The sequence below is a fragment of the Coregonus lavaretus genome, assembly GCF_964263955.1.
Source record: "Coregonus lavaretus genome assembly, chromosome: 4".
In the NCBI taxonomy this organism is placed as follows: Eukaryota; Metazoa; Chordata; class Actinopteri; order Salmoniformes; family Salmonidae; genus Coregonus; species Coregonus lavaretus.
The window spans coordinates 66,095,976-66,119,046 of NC_139991.1; the positions used below are offsets into that span (position 1 = coordinate 66,095,976).

At 44.1% G+C, this 23,071-nt stretch overlaps 1 protein-coding gene across 1 annotated transcript in view; it reads left to right on the plus strand.

Annotated features, from left to right (window-relative positions):
- The window catches only part of LOC311128252 (carboxyl-terminal PDZ ligand of neuronal nitric oxide synthase protein), a 135,483-nt gene that overhangs the window by 90,628 nt on the left and 21,784 nt on the right, over positions 1-23,071 (plus strand). The window contains exons 8-9 of the mRNA XM_084160301.1: positions 18,804-18,968; positions 21,032-21,233. Coding sequence (XP_084016427.1) covers positions 18,804-18,968; positions 21,032-21,233 — 367 coding nt within the window. The remainder of the gene's footprint in view (positions 1-18,803; positions 18,969-21,031; positions 21,234-23,071) is intronic.

Consider the following 23,071-nt stretch of genomic DNA (forward strand, 5'->3'; position numbering starts at 1 on the left):
CTCAAACAGCTGTAACTGTATATGCATTCGTATATGCATTCGTAAATTAGGTCCTTTCTTGAGTTGGGCTCTGGGATGTAACAACCATTGAGCATATGATTTTATGGTTGATTGTGGAGGAAAGGGGTTGAGTGTGTTAGAGTATGTGTGTGTGTGTTTATCCCACATCTGTTGCAAGGGGGTGAGGATGTTAGGGAGAATATAGGATGGACCACAATAATTGTTTGCTAAAATAATAATAGCTTGTCAAAAATCTAATGTATTACAATGGCAATCCCGACATTATTACGCATATTAATTGATAATGATGGAAAATAAGATATGCAAGATATTTGAATAGATATATATTTTTAAATAGCTATATATATATATTGAGGTGAGAGCATTGGAAATGCTTTTGGCGGTTGACCTGTTTCTGTTTTGTGGGTGGCACTATGTGCTGTTTTCGATGGATGGGTCCTGGCCTCTCGGGGCCCTAGGGATCCAGAGGGACGGGGGTGGTATGCCGACCACTGGGATGACAGCCCAAATTGGGTAATATATTATAAAAAATAAAGCAAACTGGATGGAATATGGGGAAAAATGCACCAAATTATTTTTTAATCTTCAACATAGGAATGCTACCAAAAATAATTTACTGAAACTGGTTACAAATGACGAAGTCACCCATGATTCACCAAATTATATTTTGAAGGAGGAAACAAAGTACTTTAAGCATATGTTTTCATTTCAGTCGCCTCCATCTCCTCTAACTGAAGCTAATTGTAGAGATTTTTCTTCTATTGATAATGTAAAATGAACAGCCATACAGAAAGACTCATGTGAAGGTGAAATTACAGAGGAGGAACTTCTGGATGCAATTAAAGACTTTAAGTCCGGGAAAACTCCAGGGTTGGATGGCATACCAGTCGAGGTATACCAAACCTTTTTTGATATACTCAGAGGACCGTTATTAGCATGTTTTAACCACTCCTATGTAAATGGTAGATTATCAGACACTCAAGAAGAAGGTCTGATTTCATTATTACTGAAACAGGATACAAGTGGAAAATATAAAGCAAAATGTATAGCGCATAGAATTAAAAAGGTATTGTCGGACATTATTCATTTTAATCAGACAGGTTTTTTACATGGAAGATACATTGGAGATAATATAAGGCAAGTACTGGAAACAAAAGAACACTTTGAAAAATCTGGGAAACCAGGCCTGCTATTCATAGCAGACTTCGAAAGGGCATTTGATAAAGTACGACTGGGGTTTTTATATAAATGCCTGGAGCATTTCGATTTTGGAGAATCTCTTATAAAATGGGTTAAATGTATAGTAACCCTAGGTGTAAAATAGTAAATAATGGCTATTTCTCTGAAAGTTTTAGAGGAGTGAAACAATATCTATTTATTATGGCCATCGAGATGTTAGCTATTAAAATCAGATCCAACAATAATATCAAGGGATTAGAAATCCAGGGCTTAAAAACAAAGGTGTCATTGTACGCTGATGATTCATGTTTTCTTTTAAATCCACAACTTGAATCCCTCCACAGCCTCATAGAGGGTCTAGATACATTTTCTAACCTTTCTGGAATACAACCAAATTATGATAAATTTACTATATTACGTATTGGATCACTAACAAATACCGTTTTTACATTACCATGTAGTTTACCAATAAAATGGTCTGATGGTGATGTGGATATACTCGGAATACATATCCCAAATGAAATAAATGATCTCACTCCAATACATTTTAATAGAAAGTTAGCAAAAATAGATAAGATCTTGCTACCATGGAAAGGTAAATACCTGTCAATTTGTGGAAAAATCACCCTGACTAACTCTTTAGTATTATCCCAGTTTACCTATTTGCTTATGGTCTTGCCTACGCCTAGCGAACAGTTTTAAAAATTATATGAGAAAAAAATATTCCATTTTATTTGGAACGGCAAGCCAGACAAAATTAAACAGGCCTATTTATATAATGAATATGAATTCGGAGGACAGAAATTATTAAATATTAAAGCATGATTAGACCTATCACTAAAAGCTTCAGTCATACAAAAGTTATACTTAAATCCGAACTGGTTCTCTAGCAAATTAGTAAGATTGTCTCACCCAATGTTCAAGAATGGCCTTTTCCCCTTTATACAGATTACAACCTCTCACTTTCAGTTATTTGAAAAGGAAATAATCTCCCAAATATCACTATTTCTTAAACAAGCCATAAAAAGTTGGTTGCAATTTCAATTTAATCCTCCAGAAACGACAGAACAAATAATGCAACAAATGTTGTGGTTAAACTCAAATATACTACTTGATAAAAAACCTTGTTTAAAAAAGGTATAATCTTCGTAAATGATATCATCGGTAGGACTGGTGGAGTTATGTCGCAGATGCAGCTAACAAAAACATATGGAAATGTCTGCTCTACCCAAAATTACAACCAAATAATTGCAGCATTACCGCAAAAATGGAAGAGGAAAGTGGAAGGGGGAAAAAGTAAGGAACTTGTCTGTCGGCCTTGCGTTAAAGAACATAATTGGTTAAAGAAAACTGTGATAAATAAAAAAGTATACCAGTTTCATGTAAGGATCAAAGGATTTACAGCCGTCCCATATAGATTGCAAAATAGTTGGGATGAGATTTTTGACGTACCGATCCCATGGTATAGTGTTTATGAACTGATACGCAAAACAACGCCGGATTCAAAACTTAGAATTGTTCAATTTAAATGATTATATAAAATTCTTGCTACCAATAGAATGTTATTTATATGTGGGATACAATCTTCCCAGCTCTCCAGATTTTGCTGCAAAGAGACAGAATCATTAGATAATTTGTTTTGGTACTGTCAATTTGTAGCTTGTTTTTGGACACAGGTCCAGGAATGGCTAAAGGATTGCAATATTTACCTGGAGCTAACCCTGCAGATAGCATTACTGGGTGATCTGAAAAGTCATAGTCAATCGATCAATAATATAATAATACTTTTACCAAAATGTTTATTTTCAATGTACAATCTGTAGAAACAATGAGAATAGCAAAACATCACAGTACAGTTGAAAAATATATGGCAAATAGAAATCCAATATGGATGGTGTTAAGAGATAGATGGGTGGTGTTGAATGGAGTTGAAGGATGGGACTAATAACAACTAACAACAACTAATAACAAGAAGATAACTAATAATGTAAGCATACTGTGTCCATAATATATATATAGGTTATAGGTTGAGAGCTTTTGTGAAATAGCACAGTTAGAAAGATATGGCATATAGAAGCAAACCGGATGGACATGAAAATGATCGGAGAGGTTGAGGGTAGAGGAAGTTCAGGAGTAAAAACAAACAAAATAGAATAATTATTGTAAAATTGACTGTGTCCACAAAATGTATATACAGTGGGGAAAAAAAGTATTTAGTCAGCCACCAATTGTGCAAGTTCTCCCACTTAAAAAGATGAGAGAGGCCTGTAATTTTCATCATAGGTACACGTCAACTAGGACAGACAAAATGAGAAAAAAAATCAAGAAAATCACATTGTAGGATTTTAAATGAATTTATTTGCAAATTATGGTGGAAAATAAGTATTTGGTCAATAACAAAAGTTTCTCAATACTTTTTTATATACCCTTTGTTGGCAATGACACAGGTCAAACGTTTTCTGTAAGTCTTCACAAGGTTTTCACACACTGTTGCTGGTATTTTGGCCCATTCCTCCATGCAGATCTCCTCTAGAGCAGTGATGTTTTGGGGCTGTCGCTGGGCACCACTGACTTTCAACTCCCTCCAAAGATTTTCTATGGGGTTGAGATCTGGAGACTGGCTAGGCCACTCCAGGACCTTGAAATGCTTCTTACGAAGCCACTCCTTCGTTGCCCGGGCGGTGTGTTTGGGATCATTGTCATGCTGAAAGACCCAGCCATGTTTCATCTTCAATGCCCTTGCTGATGGAAGGAGGTTTTCACTCAAAATCTCATGATACATGGCCCCATTCATTCTTTCCTTTACACGGATCAGTCGTCCTGGTCCCTTTGCAGAAAAACAGCCCCAAAGCATGATGTTTCCACCCCCATGCTTCACAGTAGGTATGGTGTTCTTTGGATGCAACTCAGCATTCTTTGTCCTCCAAACACGACGAGTTGAGTTTTTACCAAAAAGTTATATTTTGGTTTCATCTGACCATATGACATTCTCCCAATCCTCTTCTGGATCATCCAAATGCACTCTATCAAACTTCAGACGGGCCTGGACATGTACTGGCTTAAGCAGGGGGACACATCTTGCACTGCAGGATTTGAGTCCCTGGCGGCGTAGTGTGTTACTGATGGTAGGCTGTGTTACTTTGGTCCCAGCTCTCTGCAGGTCATTCACTAGGTTCCCCCGTGTGGTTCTGGGATTTTTGCTCACCGTTCTTGTGATCATTTTGACCCCACGGGGTGAGATCTTGCGTGGAGCCCCAGATCGAGGGAGATTATCAGTGGTCTTGTATGTCTTCCATTTCCTAATAATTGCTCCCACAGTTGATTTCTTCAAACCAAGCTGCTTACCTATTGCAGATTCAGTCTTCCCAGCCTGGTGCAGGTCTACAATTTTGTTTCTGGTGTCCTTTGACAGCTCTTTGGTCTTGGCCATAGTGGAGTTTGGAGTGTGACTGTTTGAGGTTGTGGACAGGTGTCTTTTATACTGATAACAAGTTCAAACAGGTGCCATTAATACAGGTAACGAGTGGAGGACAGAGGAGCCTCTTAAAGAAGAAGTTACAGGTCTGTGAGAGCCAGAAATCTTGCTTGTTTGTAGGTGACCAAATACTTATTTTCCACCATAATTTGCAAATAAATTCATTAAAAATCCTACAATGTCAATTTGTCTGTCATAGTTGACGTGTACCTATGATGAAAATTACAGGCCTCTCTCATCTTTTTAAGTGGGAGAACTTGCACAATTGGTGGCTGACTAAATACTTTTTTTCCTCACTGTAGTATGTATAAGCTGGAAGTAGAGGCCTAAGCATTGTTGTTCACTAGTTTACTCCAATTAGGGAAGGGGTGGTGGGGTTGGAAAGTAATAAAGGTAAATATATATTTTTAAAGGATATGTATATGTATGTGTATATATGTATGTATGTGTATGTATTTATGTATGTATGTGTGTGTATATATATATATATATATATATATATGCGAGAAGAAAAAAAACATGGGGGATTGGAAGTGATGCAGACAATTACATTGATAGAAGTTACAATCTATCTGCAATATTAAAGCTGATCTTTTTTTTTTATCCCCATGTCAACCTGATACCCAGCCTGACACAGCAACTAGACTGTTATTTAGAGAAGGAGCGGTCAAAAAGTAATGCCAAAGCAAATGGAATAGACAATAAACAAAAGGGAAATATACAAGGGAAACATTAGTAAACATTACACTCACAAAAGTTTTAAAAGAATATAGACATTTAAAATGCTATATTATTACTGGCTGTGTATAGTGTTGTAACAATGTGCAAGTAGTTGAAGTATGAAAGGGAAAATAAATAAACAGATAAATATAGGTTGTATTTACAAGGTTGTTTGTGCTCCACTGGTAACTATTTTCTCATGGCAACAGGCCACAAATCTTGCTGCTGTGACTGCACACTGCGGTATTTCGCCTAACAGATATGGGAGTTTATCAATGTTTGATTTGTTTTCTAATTCTTTGTGGGTCTGTGTGATCTGTGGGAAATATGTGTCTCTACTGTGGTCATACATTCGGCAGGCGGTTAGGAAGAGTAGCTCAGTTTCCACCTAATTTTTTTGGGCAGTGGGCACATAACCTGTAATCTCTCGAGAGCCATGTCTGCCTATGGTGGCCTCTCTCAATAGCAAGGCTATGCTCACTGAGTCTGGACATAGTCAATGATTTTCTTAATTTAGGGTCAGTCACGGTGGTCAGGTATTCTGCCACTGTGTACTATGTGTTTAGGGCCAGATAGCATTCCAATTTGCTCCATCGTGTCAAAACGTTATCTTTTTGCTTTCTCATAATTTGGTTGGGTCTAAATGTGTTTCTGTCCTGGGGCTCTGTGGGGTCTGTTTGTGTTTGTGAACAGAGCCCCAGAACCAGCTGGCTGAGGGGACTCTTCTCTAGGTTCATCTCTCTGTAGGTGAGGGCTTTGTGGTGGAATGTGTAGGCATCACTTCCTTTTAGGTGGTTGTAGAATTTAACAGCTCTTTTCTGGATTTTGATAACTAGCGGGTATAGTCCTAATTCTGCATTGTACACAAAGTATATTTTTGCAGAATTCTGCATGTAGAGGCTCAATTGGGCGTTTGTTCCATTTTGTGAATTCTTGGTTGGTGAGTGGACCTCAGACCTCACAACCATAGAGGGCAATGGGTTCGATAACTGATTTAAGTATTTTTAACCAGATCCTAATTGGGATGTTGAGTGTTATGTCCTTTTGATGACCTCACAACCATAGAGGGCAATGGGTTCGATAACTGATTGAAGTATTTTTAACCAAATCCTAATTGGGATGTTGAGTTTTATGTTCCTTTTGATGGCATAGAAGGCCTCTTAGATCATTCACAGCCTTGTGGAAGTTACCTGTGGTGTTGATGTTTATGCCAAAGGTAGGTGTAATTCTTTGTGTGCCCTAGGGCAACAGGGTCTAGATAGAATTTCTATTTGTTGTCATTTTTGGAACACCATTATTTTTGTCTTACTGAGATTCACTGTCAGGGCCCAAGTCTGACACAATCTGTGCAGAAGATCTAGGTGCTGCTGTAGGCCCTCCTTGGTTGGAGACAGAAGCACCAGATCATCTGCAAACAGTAGACATTGGATTTCTGAGCCCAGTAGGGTGAGGCCGGGGGCTGCAGACTGTTCTAGTGCCCACGCCAATTGATTTATATATATGTTGAAGAGGGTGGGGCTCAAGCTGCATCTCTCTCTCTCTCTCTCTCTCTCTCTCTCTCTCTCTCTCGCTCTCTCTCTCTCCCTCTCTCTCTCTCTCTCTCTCTCTCTCTCTCCCTCCCTCTATCTCTCTCTCTCTCCTCTTTCTCTCTCTCTCCCTCTCTCTCTCTCTCTCTCTCTCTCTCTCTCTCTCTCTCTCTCTCTCTCTCTCTCTCTCTCTCTCCCTCTCTATCTCTACTTTCTCTCCTCTCTCATGTGTCTGAAGTCTTGTTGTGCATGCACTGCATTCAAACACTGTCTCTGGGCTCCCTCTAGTGGTGAATTGTGACTGGTACACTGGTGAGTGTTCCATCTCAGTTGACTACTTAGGTTGTATTAGCTAGTTTATTATTGCTAGTGTATTACAGCAATGTTTGAATATCGAAAATAGGTGTATATGCGAGCATATAATGTACTGTATGTGTCTGTCGTTATAAGGAGTGCTTTTCTCTTGCTTAGCATGACAGTGATGAGTGGACATTAGCATGATGCCCTGTAACAACCCATAGAAATACATGTTAACACTTTGGAGAGTACTGTATTTAGACCCAGTCACACTCTCCTAAGCCCTTCACTAACACACACATTTTAAATACTTTATTTGAATCCACCAATCAAATTTACAAAAGAAGGATCCAAACATTTCAAAGGTCCCTGTATGCATGGCACTCAAGGGTACAGAAAGCACCTCCTTCTCCAAACAGCTAGGCTGCCCACGACAGCTGAAACAAAGCAGTACCTAGCCAATTGCTTTGCCCTAGTTTTTGTCAGGCCCGCAATCTGGAGGCCACGCACTGCAAGCCTGTGTACATGGCCGAGACTGCCGAATATCAGCACCACCAGCTTGCACCTCCACTCGAGGCTGTCTAAGCGTGCCACGAGGGGCTGGTACTTAAGCAGGTTCTCGGCAAAGGCCTGCTCCATGTAGCCATAAAATGAGCAACCCACTTCCAAAATGAGCACCTCCCCCTGGCCTTCCCCCACAACAACGATATCTGGCGTATTTGGCACACAGGAAAACATATCATCATCAACATAAAACCAGCTTCCTCTTACACAAGAATGTTTATGCATGTGTGCTGTTGGTGGTCAACAAGGTGGTCATGCCTAGCATTGTACAAATCCTTGTATGAACAGCAGTCATTAACAATATGGGCAATGACTCCATTACATTTCACTCATGTAGAATACAAAATGGTTCATGGTTTGCAGGGTACCGGAGTGCTACATTATATTTTGTTGGTAGAACTTGCAGCCTCGCCTTAACAGTAAAGGTGAGAATGTCATCGCCAATGGCAGCATTCTGGTACATGGAATGGGAGACAGAGTGGTCTGCACAGTCCAGAGCAGCGTGTTTCCCCTGCAGCCTCAGGCCAGGCCAGTGTTGCAGTAGCTGCGTCCGTCTGATACCAAGGAGTGTTGTCCTGGATGTAGGATGAGATGTTCCATCATGGGTGACAGAAGCCTCCACAACAACACCGCAATCTGCCACAACTGCATCAGAGGCAGTCACTGGCTCAGTTTGCATATCAGTCCGTGTCCACCTGAGCTCCACTCCAGTCCGGTTGCACAGGTCGTTGAGGTCCGGCCAGTCTGACCAGACTCCAAAGCCCGCAGCACGAGTGTCCGATTTTCCATTGGCCTTCCTCCTGAAGTCCAGGAAGTTGTCCTCAGTGTCCCTGGCCAATGGAACCTTCCGCCGCCGTAGGTCCAGATGGAGGGAGGCTCTGGCGAACTCCTTAACTGTCACATCGTCACTGTTGAGCATGTTCAACAGGTGAGTCAGTCTGGTAGCAGTGTAAATCCACTCAATATTCGGGACACCTAAACCCCCCTCTCTTTGGCTCAGGAAGACCCTATGTGTTTAAGCATAGTCACTCTCTCACCACTTGAACAGTTTTGTTATTCATTTCCCTCAGCACCTTCTGTGGATATGCACATTTGCAAGCAGATGTTGAATATTTGCTAGGGCTCTCCTCTCTCACAGCTTCTAGCTTCATGACCACAGGCAGAGGGGAAATGTCAATCATACCAAGCCTGGTTGAATACTCATGGACGAGCTCCTCAACTTGTTCCCCCCACTCGCTAGCAACATTAAACTTATGTCCAAGATAACTATATGTTTCGTGACAAGAGTAGACTGATTGGTTTATTAATTAGTGTAAATGTTGGGGACTTTTAGACTTGAAACAGAGGTGACCTCCACTGTGTTTTTCATAGAACACTGCACATTTAGTGTCTTTCACTTACATTTACATTACATTTACGTCATTTAGCAGACGCTCTTATCCAGAGCCACTTACAAATTGGTGCATTCACCTTATAGCCAGTGGGATAACCACTTTACAATATGTATTTTTTATTCCACACTGATATTTTTTGGGGGGTGGGGTAAGGGGGGGGTAGAAGGATGACTTTATCCTATCCCAGGTATTCCTTAAAGAGGTGGGGTTTCAAGTGTCTCCGGAAGGTGGTGTGACTCCGCTGTCCTGGCGTCGTGAGGGAGCTTGTTCCACCATTGGGGTGCCAGAGCAGCGAACAGTTTTGACTGGGCTGAGCGGGAACTGTGCTTCCGCAGAGGTAGTGGGGCCAGCAGGCCAGAGGTGAATGAACGCAATGCCCTCGTTTGGGTGTAGGGACTGATCAGAGCCTGAAGGTACGGAGGTGCCGTTCCCCTCACAGCTCCGTAGGCAAGCACCATGGTCTTGTAGCAGATGCGAGCTTCAACTGGAAGCCAGTGGAGTGTGCGGAGGAGCGGGGTGACGTGAGAGAACTTGGGAAGGTTGAACACCAGATGGGCTGCGGCATTCTGGATGAGTTGTAGGGGTTTAATGGCACAGGCAGGGAGCCCAGCCAACAGCGAGTTGCAGTAATCCAGACGGGAGATGACAAGTTCCTGGATTAGGACCTGTGCCGCTTCCTGTGTAAGGCAGGGTCGTACTCTCCGAATGTTGTAGAGCATGAACCTACAGGATCGGGTCACCGCCTTGATGTTAGCGGAGAATGACAGGGTGTTGTCCAGGGTCACGCCAAGGCTCTTCGCACTCTGGGAGGAGGACACAACGGAGTTGTCAACCGTGATGGCGAGATCATGGAACGGGCAGTCCTTCCCCGGGAGGAAGAGCAGCTCCGTCTTGCCGAGGTTCAGCTTGAGGTGGTGATCCGTCATCCACACTGATATGTCTGCCAGACATGCAGAGATGCGATTCGCCACCTGGTTATCAGAAGGGGGAAAGGAGAAGATTAGTTGTGTGTTGTCTGCGTAGCAATGATAGGAGAGGCCATGTGAGGATATGACAGAGCCAAGTGACTTGGTGTATAGCGAGAATAGGAGAGGGCCTAGAACTGAGCCCTGGGGGACACCAGTGGTGAGAGCACGTGGTGCGGAGACAGATTCTCGCCACGCCACTTGGTAGGAGCGACCAGTCAGGTAGGACGCAATCCAAGAGTGAGCCGCGCCGGAGATGCCCAGCTCGGAGAGGGTGGAGAGGAGGATCTGATGGTTCACAGTATCAAAGGCAGCAGACAGGTCTAGAAGGACAAGAGCAGAGGAGAGAAAGTTAGCTTTAGCAGTGCGGAGAGCCTCCGTGACACAGAGAAGAGCAGTCTCAGTTGAATGACCAGTCTTGAAACCTGACTGGTTTGGATCGAGAAGGTCATTCTGAGAGAGATAGCACTTCCAGCCCAGACCATTTCATAAAGTCATCTGTGTGAGATTGCATGTCGTTGATAACATGCTCCTCTCTGGAGGAGATCTGAACGTCATCAGCATACCCCTGTACTGGGTTCGGTGACCGCACATGGGCTGGGGCACACTGGCATAGCCATTTCAGCCACTGGTTGATAGATAGGATGAAGTTAACAGCAATCTATGGGCAGCCGGTTTTTACACCAACCCTGAGTGGGATTGGCTTAGTCAGCTGCTTCCCACAAATAACTTGGAGAAAATAGCCTTTGTACACATCAGATATAATGTCCACATAAGGCTGAGGCAGTTGTATTTCCTCACGTCATTGATCATTACACCATGTGATAAAGTGCCAAAGGCATCTCTAAAGTCCAAAAACACACGATAAAACTTTGTGGATTCATGCTTGAAGTCATCGATTCCAGTTTTTAGGCAGAAAACATGCTCATTCATGCCCTGTCTGTCTATATATGCCTTTTGTTTGTGATAGAGAATGCCTGTATCTACAAGCCATGGTACTATGTGAGCGAGCAAGCATTTCATGAACACTTTATAGACAAAGGGCAAGAGGGAGATGTCTCTCCATGTAGATGGATCATCTGGAACGTTGTCTTTTTGGGTATTCTGTGGATAGGAGCACCCTTCCATGAGTCAGGTACCTTTCCATTAATCAGACAGGGATCGAAGATATGTATGAGGGCATGGGAGGACTCGTAAGTGACACCATCTGATCCATTTTCATTTTTGTTTGGTAGGGAAGTCAAAACATTATCTACCTCTTCAAGGGTGAAATTGCATGTATCTGAGAAATAGTCTGGTTGTACCGTTTCAATAGTTTCACACCAAGGGGGTGTGGTCAAATCAAATCAAATCAAATTTTAGCAGAAGTTATTGCGGGTGTAGCGAAATGCTTGTGCTTCTAGCTCCAACAGTGCAGTAATATCTAACAAGTAATATCTAACAATTTCACAACATATACCCAATACACACAAATCTAGTAAGGAATGGAATTTAAGAATATATACATATATGGACAAGCAATGACAGAGCGGCATGGACTAAGATATAGTAGAATATTATAGAATAGAATACAGTATATACATATGAGATGAGTAGTGCAAGATATGTAAACATTATTAAAGTGACTAGTGTTCCATTTCTTAAAGTGGCCAGTGATTTCAATAGGCAGCAGCAGCCTCAAATGTGCTAGTGATGGCTATTTAACAGTCTGATGGCCTTGAGATAGAAGCTGTTTTTCATTCTCTCGGTCCCAGCTTTGATGCACCTGTACTGACCTCGCCTTCTGGATGATAGCGGGGTGAACAGGCAGTGGCTCGGGTGGTTGATGTCCTTGATTATCTTTTTGGCCTTCCTGTGACATCGGGTGCTGTAGGTGTCTTGGAGGGCGGGTAGTTTGCCCCCGGTAATGCGTTCGGCAGACCGCACCACCCTCTGGAGAGCCCTGCGGTTGCGGGCGGTGCAGATGCCATACCAGGCAGTGATACAGCCCGACAGGATGCTCTCAATTGTGCATCTGTAAAAGTTTGTGAGGGTTTTAGGTGCCAAGCCAAATTTCTTCAGCCTTCTGAGGTTGAAGAGGCTCTGTTGCACCTTCTTCACCACACTGTCTGCGTGGGTGGACCATTTCAGTTTGTCAGTGATGTGTACGCCAAGGAACTTTAAGCTTTCCACCTTCTCCACTGCGGTCCCGTCGATGTGGATAGGGGGGTGCACCCTCTGCTGTTTCCTGAAGTCCACGATCATCTCCTTTGTTTTGTTGACGTTGGGTGAGAGGTTATTTTCCTGGCACTACACTCCCAGAGCCCTCACCTCCTCCCTGTAGGCGGTCGCGTCATTGTTGGTAATCAAGCCTACTACTGTTGTGTCGTCTGCAAACTTGATGATTGAGTTGGAGGCGTGCTTGGCCACGCATTCATGGGTGAACAGGGAGTACAGGAGGGGGCTGAGCACGCACTGTTGTGGGGCCCCAGTGTTGAGGATCAGCGAGTGGAGATGTTGTTTCCTACCTTCACCACCTGGGGGCGGCCCGTCAGGAAGTCCAGGACCCAGTTGCACAGGGCGGGGTTCAGACCCAGGGCCGCAAGCTTAATGATGAGCTTGGAGGGTGAGCTATAGTCAATGAACAGCATTCTTACATAGGTATTCCTCTTGTCCAGATGGGATAGGGCAGTGTGCAGTGTGATGGCAATTGCATCGTCTGTGGATCTATTGGGGCGGTAAGCAAATTAAAGTGGGTCTAGGGTGGCAGGTAAGGTAGAGGTGATATGATATGATCCTTAACTAGCCTCTCAAAGCACTTCATGATGACAGAAGTGAGTGCTACGGGGCGACAGTCATTTAGTTCAGTTACCTTTGCTTTCTTGGGTACAGGGACAATGGTGGCCATCTTGAAGCATGTGGGAACAGCAGACTGGGATAGGGAGAGATTGAATATGTCCGTAAACATACCAGCCAGTTGGTCTGCGCATGCTCTGAGGACACGGCTAGGGATACCGTCTGGGCCGGCAGCCTTGCGGGGGTTAACATGCTTAAATGTCTTACTCACATCGGCCACGGAGAAGGAGAGGCCACAGTCCTTGGTAGTGGGCCTCGTCGGTGGCACTGTGTTATCCTCAAAGCGGGCGAAGAAGGTGTTTAGCTTGTCTGGAAGCGAGACGTCTGTGTCAGCGACGTGGCTGGTTTTCCTTTTGTAGTCCGTGATTGTCAGCGGTACACTATCAGACGGGGACATTTGTCATCCCCCTGAAAACATGACTGCTACTAGAAATTTGCCCAGCTCTTAAGAAGTTAGAGGTTGGAGGGTGGGATGGAAGGAGGGAGAGAGGGAGAGGGAGAGGGATGATGCTAGACTTACTCTGGTGGGAGCAGGGTGTTTAAGAGATGTGAACATTAAGAGAGGGAAGGAGAGAGAGAGAGAGAAGGAAGGAAGGAAGGAAGGAAGGAAGGAAGGAAGGAAGGAAGGAAGGAAGGAAGGAAGGAAGGAAGGAAGGAAGGAAGGATAGAGAGGGAGGGAGGGAGGGAGAGGGATGATGATAGACTTACTCTGGTGGGAGCAGGGTGTTTAAGAGATGTGAACATTAAGAGAGGGAAGGAGAGAGAGAGAGAGAGAGAGAGAGAGAGAGAGAGAGAGAGAGAGAGAGAGAGAGAGAGAGAGAGAGGAGAGAGAGATAGAGAGAGAGAGGGAAGGAAGGAAGGAGAGAGAGAGTGAAGATGATTGACATACTCTGGTGGGAGCAGGGTGTTTAAGAGATGTGAACATTAAGAGAGGGAAGGTGGAAGAGAGAGAGAGAGAGAGAGAGAGAGAGGGGAGAGAGAGAGAGAGGAGAGAGAGATAGAGAGAGAGAGGGAAGGAAGGAAGGAGAGAGAGAGTGAAGATGATTGACTTACTCTGGTGGGAGCAGGGTGTTTAAGAGATTTGAACATTAAGAGTGGGAAGGAGAGAGAGAGAGAGAGAGAGAGAGAGGAGAGAGAGAGAGAGGAGAGAGAGAGAGAGAGAGAGAGAGAGAGAGAGAGAGAGAGAGAGAGAGAGAGAGAGAGAGAGAGAGAGAGAGAGAGAGAGAGAGAGAGAGAGAGAGAGAAAGAGAGAGAGAGAGAGAGAGAGAGAGGAGGGATAGAAAGAAAAAAGAAAGAAAGAGAGAAATGGAGGGAGGGAGCTCTTTCCCACTAGACTTTGTGATGCAGCAACTGGGACTCTCCATGACCACCCTGTCTCACCATGTCACAGTCATGCCTAGTAAAATGTCCCTGGCACCCTTTCCACTAACAGTGTATACTCTTCCCTAATTTATGTGCTCTCTGTCAACTCCGGCCGCATGGCAAATGGCCCAACAAAACACAAAGGACAATGCCCATGGACCAGTCAGCCCTTCCCCCGTCAAGAGGCCAAAATGGATCTCTCTACAGTATCCAGAGGACTGACCATTGAAATGTGTGTTAGTGATGCTATTGCATCCATGTCTGGTATTTTTCTAAAATGTGTCCTCTTAGGAAAACTCTGATGCTATCTATATGGATGTATGATCTCTGTGGTAACTTTTATATGGATGTATGATCTCTGTGGTAACTTGTATATGGATGTATGATATCTGTGGTAACTTTTATATGGATGTATGATCTCTGTGGTAACTTGTATATGGATGTATGATATCTGTGGTAACTTTTATATGGATGTATGATCTCTGTGGTAACTTGTATATGGATGTATGATCTCTGTGGTAACTGGTATATGGATGTATGATCTATGTGGTAACTAGTATCTGTACAGGGTGAACTGTAAACTACTCTATAAAAAGGGGTTTTATTGTCTTAAGGAATTCTGTCTTATCTGCATTAGGTTTCATCCCCCACACAAGCCTTTAGATGCTGTGACATCCTGTGGAGATTGGGCCTGGGTGATCAGGTTACTGTAACTTGGTATCGTTTGATTGGTCAATGGTGGTTGGTTTTGATTTGAAAGAGTCACACCCAAAAATGTTGTAAATGGAATGAAATGCCTTTGTTCTGTATCTTATCCTGTATCCTGCCCATGGAATAAGGTTGTATGAAATGCTTCTCTTGTAAGCTACCCGGGTATTCGGCCTAAGTAGTTATCAAATCAAATCAAATCAAATTTTATTGGTCACATGCGCCGAATACAACAGGTGCAGACATTACAGTGAAATGCTTACTTACAGCCCTTAACCAACAGTGCATTTATTTTAAACAAAAAAGTAAGAATAAAACAACAACAAAAAAGTGTTGAGAAAAAAAAGAGCAGAAGTAAAAAATAAAGTGACAGTAGGGAGGCTATATATACAATAGAATAAAGTGACAGTAGGGAGGCTATATATACAGGGGGGTACCGTTGCATAGTCAATGTGCGGGGGCACCGGCTAGTTGAGGTAATATGTACATGTGGGTAGAGTTAAAGTGACTATGCATAAATACTTAACAGAGTAGCAGCAGCGTAAAAAGGATGGGGTGGGGGGGCAGTGCAAATAGTCCGGGTAGCCATGATTAGCTGTTCAGGAGTCTTATGGCTTGGGGGTAGAAGCTGTTGAGAAGTCTTTTGGACCTAGACTTGGCACTCCGGTACCGCTTGCCGTGCGGTAGCAGAGAGAACAGTCTATGACTAGGGTGACTGGAGTCTTTGACAATTTTGAGGGCCTTCCTCTGACACCGCCTGGTATAGAGGTCCTGGATGGCAGGGAGCTTTGCCCCAGTGATGTACTGGGCCGTACGCACTACCCTCTGTAGTGCCTTGCGGTCAGAGGCCAAGCAGTTGCCATACCAGGCGGTGATGCAACCAGTCAGGATGCTCTCGATGGTGCAGCTGTAGAATTTTTTGAGGATCTGAGGACCCATGCCAAATCTTTTTAGTCTCCTGAGGGGGAATAGGCTTTGTCGTGCCCTCTTCACGACTGTCTTGGTGTGTTTGGACCATGATAGTTCGTTGGTGATGTGGACACCAAGGAACTTGAAGCTCTCAACCTGTTCCACTACAGCCCCGTCGATGAGAATGGGGGCGTGCTCAGTCCTCTTTTTTTTCCTGTAGTCCACAATCATCTCCTTTGTCTTGGTCACGTTGAGGGAGAGGTTGTTGTCCTGGCACCACACGGCCAGATCTCTGACCTCCTCCCTATAGGCTGTCTCATCGTTGTCGGTGATCAGGCCTACCACTGTTGTGTCGTCGGCAAACTTAATGATGGTGTTGGAGTCGTGCCTGGCCATGCAGTCATGGGTGAACAGAGAGTACAGGAGGGGACTGAGCACGCACCCCTGAGGGGCCCCCGTGTTGAGGATCAGTGTGGCAGATGTGTTGTTACCTACCCTTACCACCTGGGGGCGGCCCGTCAGGAAGTCCAGGATCCAGTTGCAGAGGGAGGTGTTTAGTCCCAGGATCCTTAGCTTAGTGATGAGCTTTGAGGGCACTATGGTGTTGAATGCTGAGCTGTAGTCAATGAATAGCATTCTCACGTAGGTGTTCCTCTTGTCCAGGTGGGAAAGGGCAGTGTGGAGTGCGATAGAGATTGCATCATCTGTGGATCTGTTGGGGCGGTATGCAAATTGGAGTGGGTCTAGGGTTTCTGGGATTATGCTGTTGATGTGAGCCATGACCAGTCTTTCAAAGCACTTCATGGCTACAGACGTCAGTGCCACGGGTCGGTAGTCATTTAGGCAGGTTATCTTAGAGTTCTTGGGCACGGGGACTATGGTGGTCTGCTTGAAACATGTTGGTATTACAGACTCAGTCAGGGACATGTTGAAAATGTCAGTGAAGACACTTGCCAGTTGGTCAGCACATGCTCGGAGTACACGTCCTGGTAATCCGTCTGGCCCTGCGGCCTTGTGAATGTTGACCTGCTTAAAAGTCTTACTCACATCGGCTACGGAGAGCGTGATCACATAGTCGTCCGGAACAGCTGGTGCTCTCATGCATGCTTCAGTGTTGCTTGCCTCGAAGCGAGCATAGAAGTGGTTTAGCTCGTCTGGTAGGCTTGTGTCACTGGGCAGCTCGCGGCTGTGCTTCCCTTTGTAGTCTGTAATAGTTTTCAAGCCCTGCCACATCCGACGAGCGTCAGAGCCAGTGTAGTATGATTCAATCTTAGACCTGTATTGACTCTTTGCCTGTTTGATGGTTCGTCGGAGGTCATAGCGGGATTTCTTATAAGCGTCCGGGTTAGAGTCCCGTTCCTTGAAAGCGGCAGCTCTACCCTTTAGCTCAGTGCGGATGTTTCCTGTAATCCATGGCTTCTGGTTGGGGTATGTACGTACGGTCACTGTGGGGACGACATCATCGATGCACTTATTGATGAAGCCAGTGACTGATGTGGTGTACTCCTCAATGCTGTCTGAAGAATCCCTGAACATGTTCCAGTCTGTGCTAGCAAAACAGTCCTGTAGCTTAGCATCTGCGTCATCTGACCACTTTTTTATTAGCCGAGTCACTGGTGCTTCCTGCTTCAGTTTTTGCTTATAAGCAGGAATCAGGAGGATAGAGTTATGGTCAGATTTGCCAAATGGAGGGCGAGGGAGAGCTTTGTATGCGTCTCTGTGTGTGGAGTAAAGGTGGTCTAGAGTTTTTTCCCCTCTGGTTGCACATTTAACATGCTGGTAGAAATGAGGTAGAACGGATTTAAGTTTCCCTGCATTAAAGTCCCCTGCTACTAGGAGCGCTGCATCTGGATGAGCGTTTTCCTGTTGATTAATGGCCTTGTACAACTCATTCAGTGCAATCTTAATGCCAGCATTGGTTTGTGGTGGTAAATAGACAGCTATGAAAAGTATAGATGAAAACTCTCTTGGTAAATAGTGTGGTCTACAGCTTATCATAAGATACTCTACCTCAGGCGAGCAAAACCTTGAGACTTCCTTAGTATTTGATTTTGTGCACCAGCTGTTGTTTACAAAAATACAGAGACCGCCACCCCTCGTCTTACCCGAGTCTGCCGTTCTGTCCTGCCGATGTAGCGTATAGCCTGCTAGCTGAATGTTGTCATTGTTGTCATTCAGCCACGACTCCGTGAAACATAAGATATTACAGTTTTTAATGTCCCGTTGGTAGGATAACCGTAATCTTAAATCGTCCATTTTATTATCCAAAGCTTGAACGTTGGCTAATAGGATTGATGGGAGAGGCAGTTTACTCGTTCGCCGTCGGATCTTTACAAGGCACCCCGACCTACGTCCACGGTATCTCCGTCTCTTCCTCACGCGAATGACGGGGATCTGGGCCTTGTCTGGAGTCTGTAGAATATCCTTCGCGAACGCCTCGTTGAAAAAAAAGTGTTCGTCCAACGCGAGGTGAGTAATCGCTGTCCTGATATCCAGAAGCTCTCTTTGGTTATAAGAGACGATGGCATAAACATTATGTACAAAATAAATTACAAATAACGCGGAAAAACACACATAATAGTACAATTGGTTAGAGGGCTGTAAAACGGCAGCCATCTTCTTCCGGCGCTGTTCTTGCTCCTTATGTTATGTTCATGCTTTGCTTTGTAACTCGAGGATCTTTATGTCAAGAATAATGCCTTGTAATGCTTCTTTATGCTTTGTACTTAAGCTTTATGCCTTTTATAATGTTAATTCAATATTCTTGCCTTTGATAGATCTCAAATAGTGTTTGAACCCAGGATTGGTTGTGTGTCCAGTCCTCTCATCGTGACTGTCTTGTCTTCAGGACTATGAGAGCCGTTCCAGCTACACGGTGTCTCCGCATGGCGTGGTTTCTCCCAGCAGCCCCTGCTCTCCGTCTCTCACCCCGCTGGCGGCGCGGCACTATCTCCAGCTCCTCCAACAGCAGATCCAGCAGCAGCAGCAACACACACAGGTGGCCGTCGCACAGGTGAGAGAAGACACATACACACAGACACACATGCACACGCACACAAACACATTTATGACACACACACTTGTATAACTGACCTTGTGGGGACACACAATTCAGTCCCATTCAAAATCCTATTTTCCCTAACCCTAAACCTTACCCTAACCCTAACCCTAACCTTAGCCTTAACCCTAACCCTAACCCTAACCTTAACCCTAACCCTAACCCTAACCCAAAAACCTAGCTCCTAACCCTAAACCTAACCCTAAACCATACCCTAACCTTAACCCTAACCGTAACCCAAAAACCTAGCTCCTAACCCTAACCCTAAAACTAATCCTAGCTCCTAACCCTAAACCTAATTCTAACCCTAACACTAATTCTAACCTTAACCCTAAAACCCCTAGAAATAGGAGCGTCTGCTAAATGACTAAAATGTAAATGTAAATAGCATTTGACCTTGTGGGGACTAACAAAATGTCCCCAGTTGGTCAAATTTTAGTTTGTTTACTATTCTAGTTAAATACGTCCACACCCACACACACACCAAGCTGTTATATATCTGTGGTCCAGATGTCTGGTCAGTGAGACACAGCTGTCCTCCTCAGGCATCAGCTGACCTTGTAGCCCACCATACACTCTTTATCGGTTTCTACAGCATTACATTCACCAGGTCATCCTCTACACCAGTCCAGTGTGGCTCAGTTGGTAAGATCATTGCGCTAGCAACGCCAGGGTGGTGGGTTCGATTCCCGCCGGGGTTGCCAATATAAAAACATATGCACACAATGTTTTAAGTCGTATTGTATAAAAGCGTCTGCTAAATTGTATATATTGTACATACACATATGCAAAGGTTAATTAAGTTTGTGCACATAATATAACCAGCCCTACAGTGCACATAATATAGCCAGCCCTACAGTGCACATAAAATAACCCTACAGTGCACATAATTTAACCAGCCCTACAGTGCACATAATATAACCAGCCCTACAGTGCACGTAAAATAACCCTACAGTGCACATAATTTAACCAGCCCTACAGTGCACAAAATATAACCAGCCCTACAGTGCACATCATTTAACCAGCCCTACAGTGCACATAATTTAACCAGCCCTACAGTGCACATAATATTACCAGCCCTACAGTGCACATAATACAACCAGCCCTACAGTGCACATAATATAACCAGCCCTACAGTGCACATAATATAACCAGCCCTACAGTGCACATAATACAACCAGCCCTACAGTGCACATAATATAACCAGCCCTACAGTGCACATAATACAACCAGCCCTACAGTGCACACTTCAGCAACCAAGTCTTATTCAGTACTGTAGTATCACTGACATGCCATGGGGGACTGTCTGACTGACTGACTGTCTGACTGTCTGACTGTCTGGCTTAATCACGGCATCATGTGCCTCATTTGGCACCAATGTCTGCCTGTCTCTCTGCTGCATGACCACTAGGGGGCACTGCCATCACAGCTATGTAAGGATAAACACGCACACACGTATTCATGTGCACAAACATTTACATGTGCACACACACGCGCACACACACACAAACACAACACACCAGTGAGAGAGTAAATCAGTCTGCTATTGTTGTAGAAAATGAGCCTGGAAGGCACAACACAAACACAGATTTATTTATATTTTTCATTTATTTTCCCAGTCGTTCCCAGAGGTTTGCAGATGGCGTCGTCGGACGATAATGAGCTCACCGTGAATTATATGAAGAAATAATAGTCATTATTTTCAATTTCAGGTCGGGGGAATTCCATCTAAAATGGGGGGGGGGGGGGGGCATGAAATAGAAAATAGAGTTCTTCAAACAGAAAATACTCACTGACAAAAACAAACAAACTCGTAGAGAGAGGTGGAGTCTGTTTGTGTGTGAAGTGACCACTGCTTACATTTACATTTTTAGTCACTGTTATAAACACACACACACACTACACACACAGACACACACATCCCCTCCCCTCCATCCACATCCCCATCATCATCAGTCCCACTAGGCCCAGTTCTGATTCCTGATCCCCCCTCTTTCCTGCTCGTCTCCCCCACTCAGGTGCAGCTCCTGAAGGATCAGATGTCAGTGGAGACCGCAGCTCGTATAGAGGCCCAGGCCCGTGTCCACCAGCTGCTGCTGCAGAACAGAGACCTGCTCCAGCACCTGTCCCTGCTGGTCACACAGCTCAAACACCTGGAGAGCAAGGCACTGGGACAGGGTCAGGGTCAGGGACCGGGGGAGAGACACACACCGGGACACAGTAAGTCACCTGCACTAACTGTGTATTTGTTTTTAGTTTTTTTAGTTTAGTTTTATTTTGTATAAATGGCAGCTAAAAGCTGAATTGCGTATACAAAAGCACATAACAAACTACAACAAATCCAAAATAATAACATTGTAACACAGTATGGCAGTGGAAGGATGAGTGATGAATTGAAGCAGTTATGACGGCATTGAGAGAGGAGGAACTTCAGGGATGGATGGTCACAGAGGAGGGAGCCGGTGAGACAGTCAGGTCCGCATCCTCAGCAGCGCGCCTATAGAGATATGAGCCCACTTCGCTTTCAAGTCCCCCACGTCCTTTCTCTGGGTTTTGTAGCTTGATGGTTAGCTAACTGGCTAGCTAGCTACTCCTCTCCACTAACTCTGTGTAGCACCCACTTGGGTGATGCTAACGTTACTGCTGCCACAGGGTGCTGAAAGCTTACCACTAGGGCTGCGCAATTAATCACATTCAAATCCAAACATTCCATAGCTAGCTAGCTGCTACACTCTAAAAATAAAAGTTTACTGGAGGATCCTTTAGGTGTTCTTCAAATTGAAATTCAAATCAAATCAAATTAAAATGTATTTGTCACATACACATGTTTACATGTTATTGCAGGTGTAGCGAAATGCTAGTGTTTCTAGCTCCAACAGTGCAGTATATCTAACAATACACAACAATACACATAATATACACAATCTAAAAGTAAAAGAATGGAATTAAGGAATATATAAATATTAGAAATATTAGGATGAGTAATGTCTTAGGGGCATAGACTAAAATACAGTAGAATAGAATACAGTATATACATATGAGATGAGTAAAGCAAAAATATGTAAACATTATTAGAGTGACTAGTGTTCCATTATTAAAGTGGCCAGTGATTTCAAGTTTATGTATATGGGGCAGTAGCCTCTAAGGTGCAGGGTTATGTAAACGGGTGGAAGCCGCCTAGTGAAAGCTATTTATCAGTCTGATGGCCTTGAGATAGAAGCTGTTTTTTAGTCTCTCGGTCCCTGCTTTGATGCACCTGAACTGACCTCGCCTTCTGGATGATAGCGGGGTGAACAGGCAGTGGCTCGGGTGGTTGTTGTCCTTGATGATCTTTTTGGCCTTCCTGTGACATCGGGTGCTGTAGGTGTCCTGGAGGGCAAGTAGTTTGCCCCCGGTGATGCGTTGGGCAGACTGCACCACCCTCTGGAGAGCCCTGCGATTGCGGGCGGTGCAGTTGCTGTACCAGGCGGTGATACAGCCCGACAGGATGCTCTCAATTGTGCATCTGTAAAAGTTTGTGAGGGTTTCAACTGTGGGGGAGCCCCTATAAGTTCTTTGAAGCAAAGAACCCCTTATAATGGGTCCTTGAAGAACCGTTTGGGGTTACATTTTGAACCCTCCCCTCCCCTATTATTAATAATAATACTCATAACAATAACACAATATTTGAGTTGTCACTGTTTATTATGATTTTAGTGGCAAAGCAAAAAATCCATATATGAGGTAAAGTCCCATCAGAGACCCAAGTCCAATGGGTATATCCTATGGGGTTCTTGGAAGAACCTTTTGGGGGCAATATTCAGTGCCAAGAACCCTAAGGTTATTCGAAGAACCCTTGTTGAACCCCTAATTTTTAGAGTGTAGCTAGCTTAGCCAAACAAGATAACACCAGTATTTCATCTTGGTCAAGATGACCAATTACAACAAATTCAGAAGAGCAATCAAAACACAAAGAGCTGATGACATTTTTTAAAACAAAAAAAACACTTCAAAACAATTCAATATTAATAAATGTTCAAAATGAACGGGACCTATCAGCCATGGCTACCAGTCCGGCG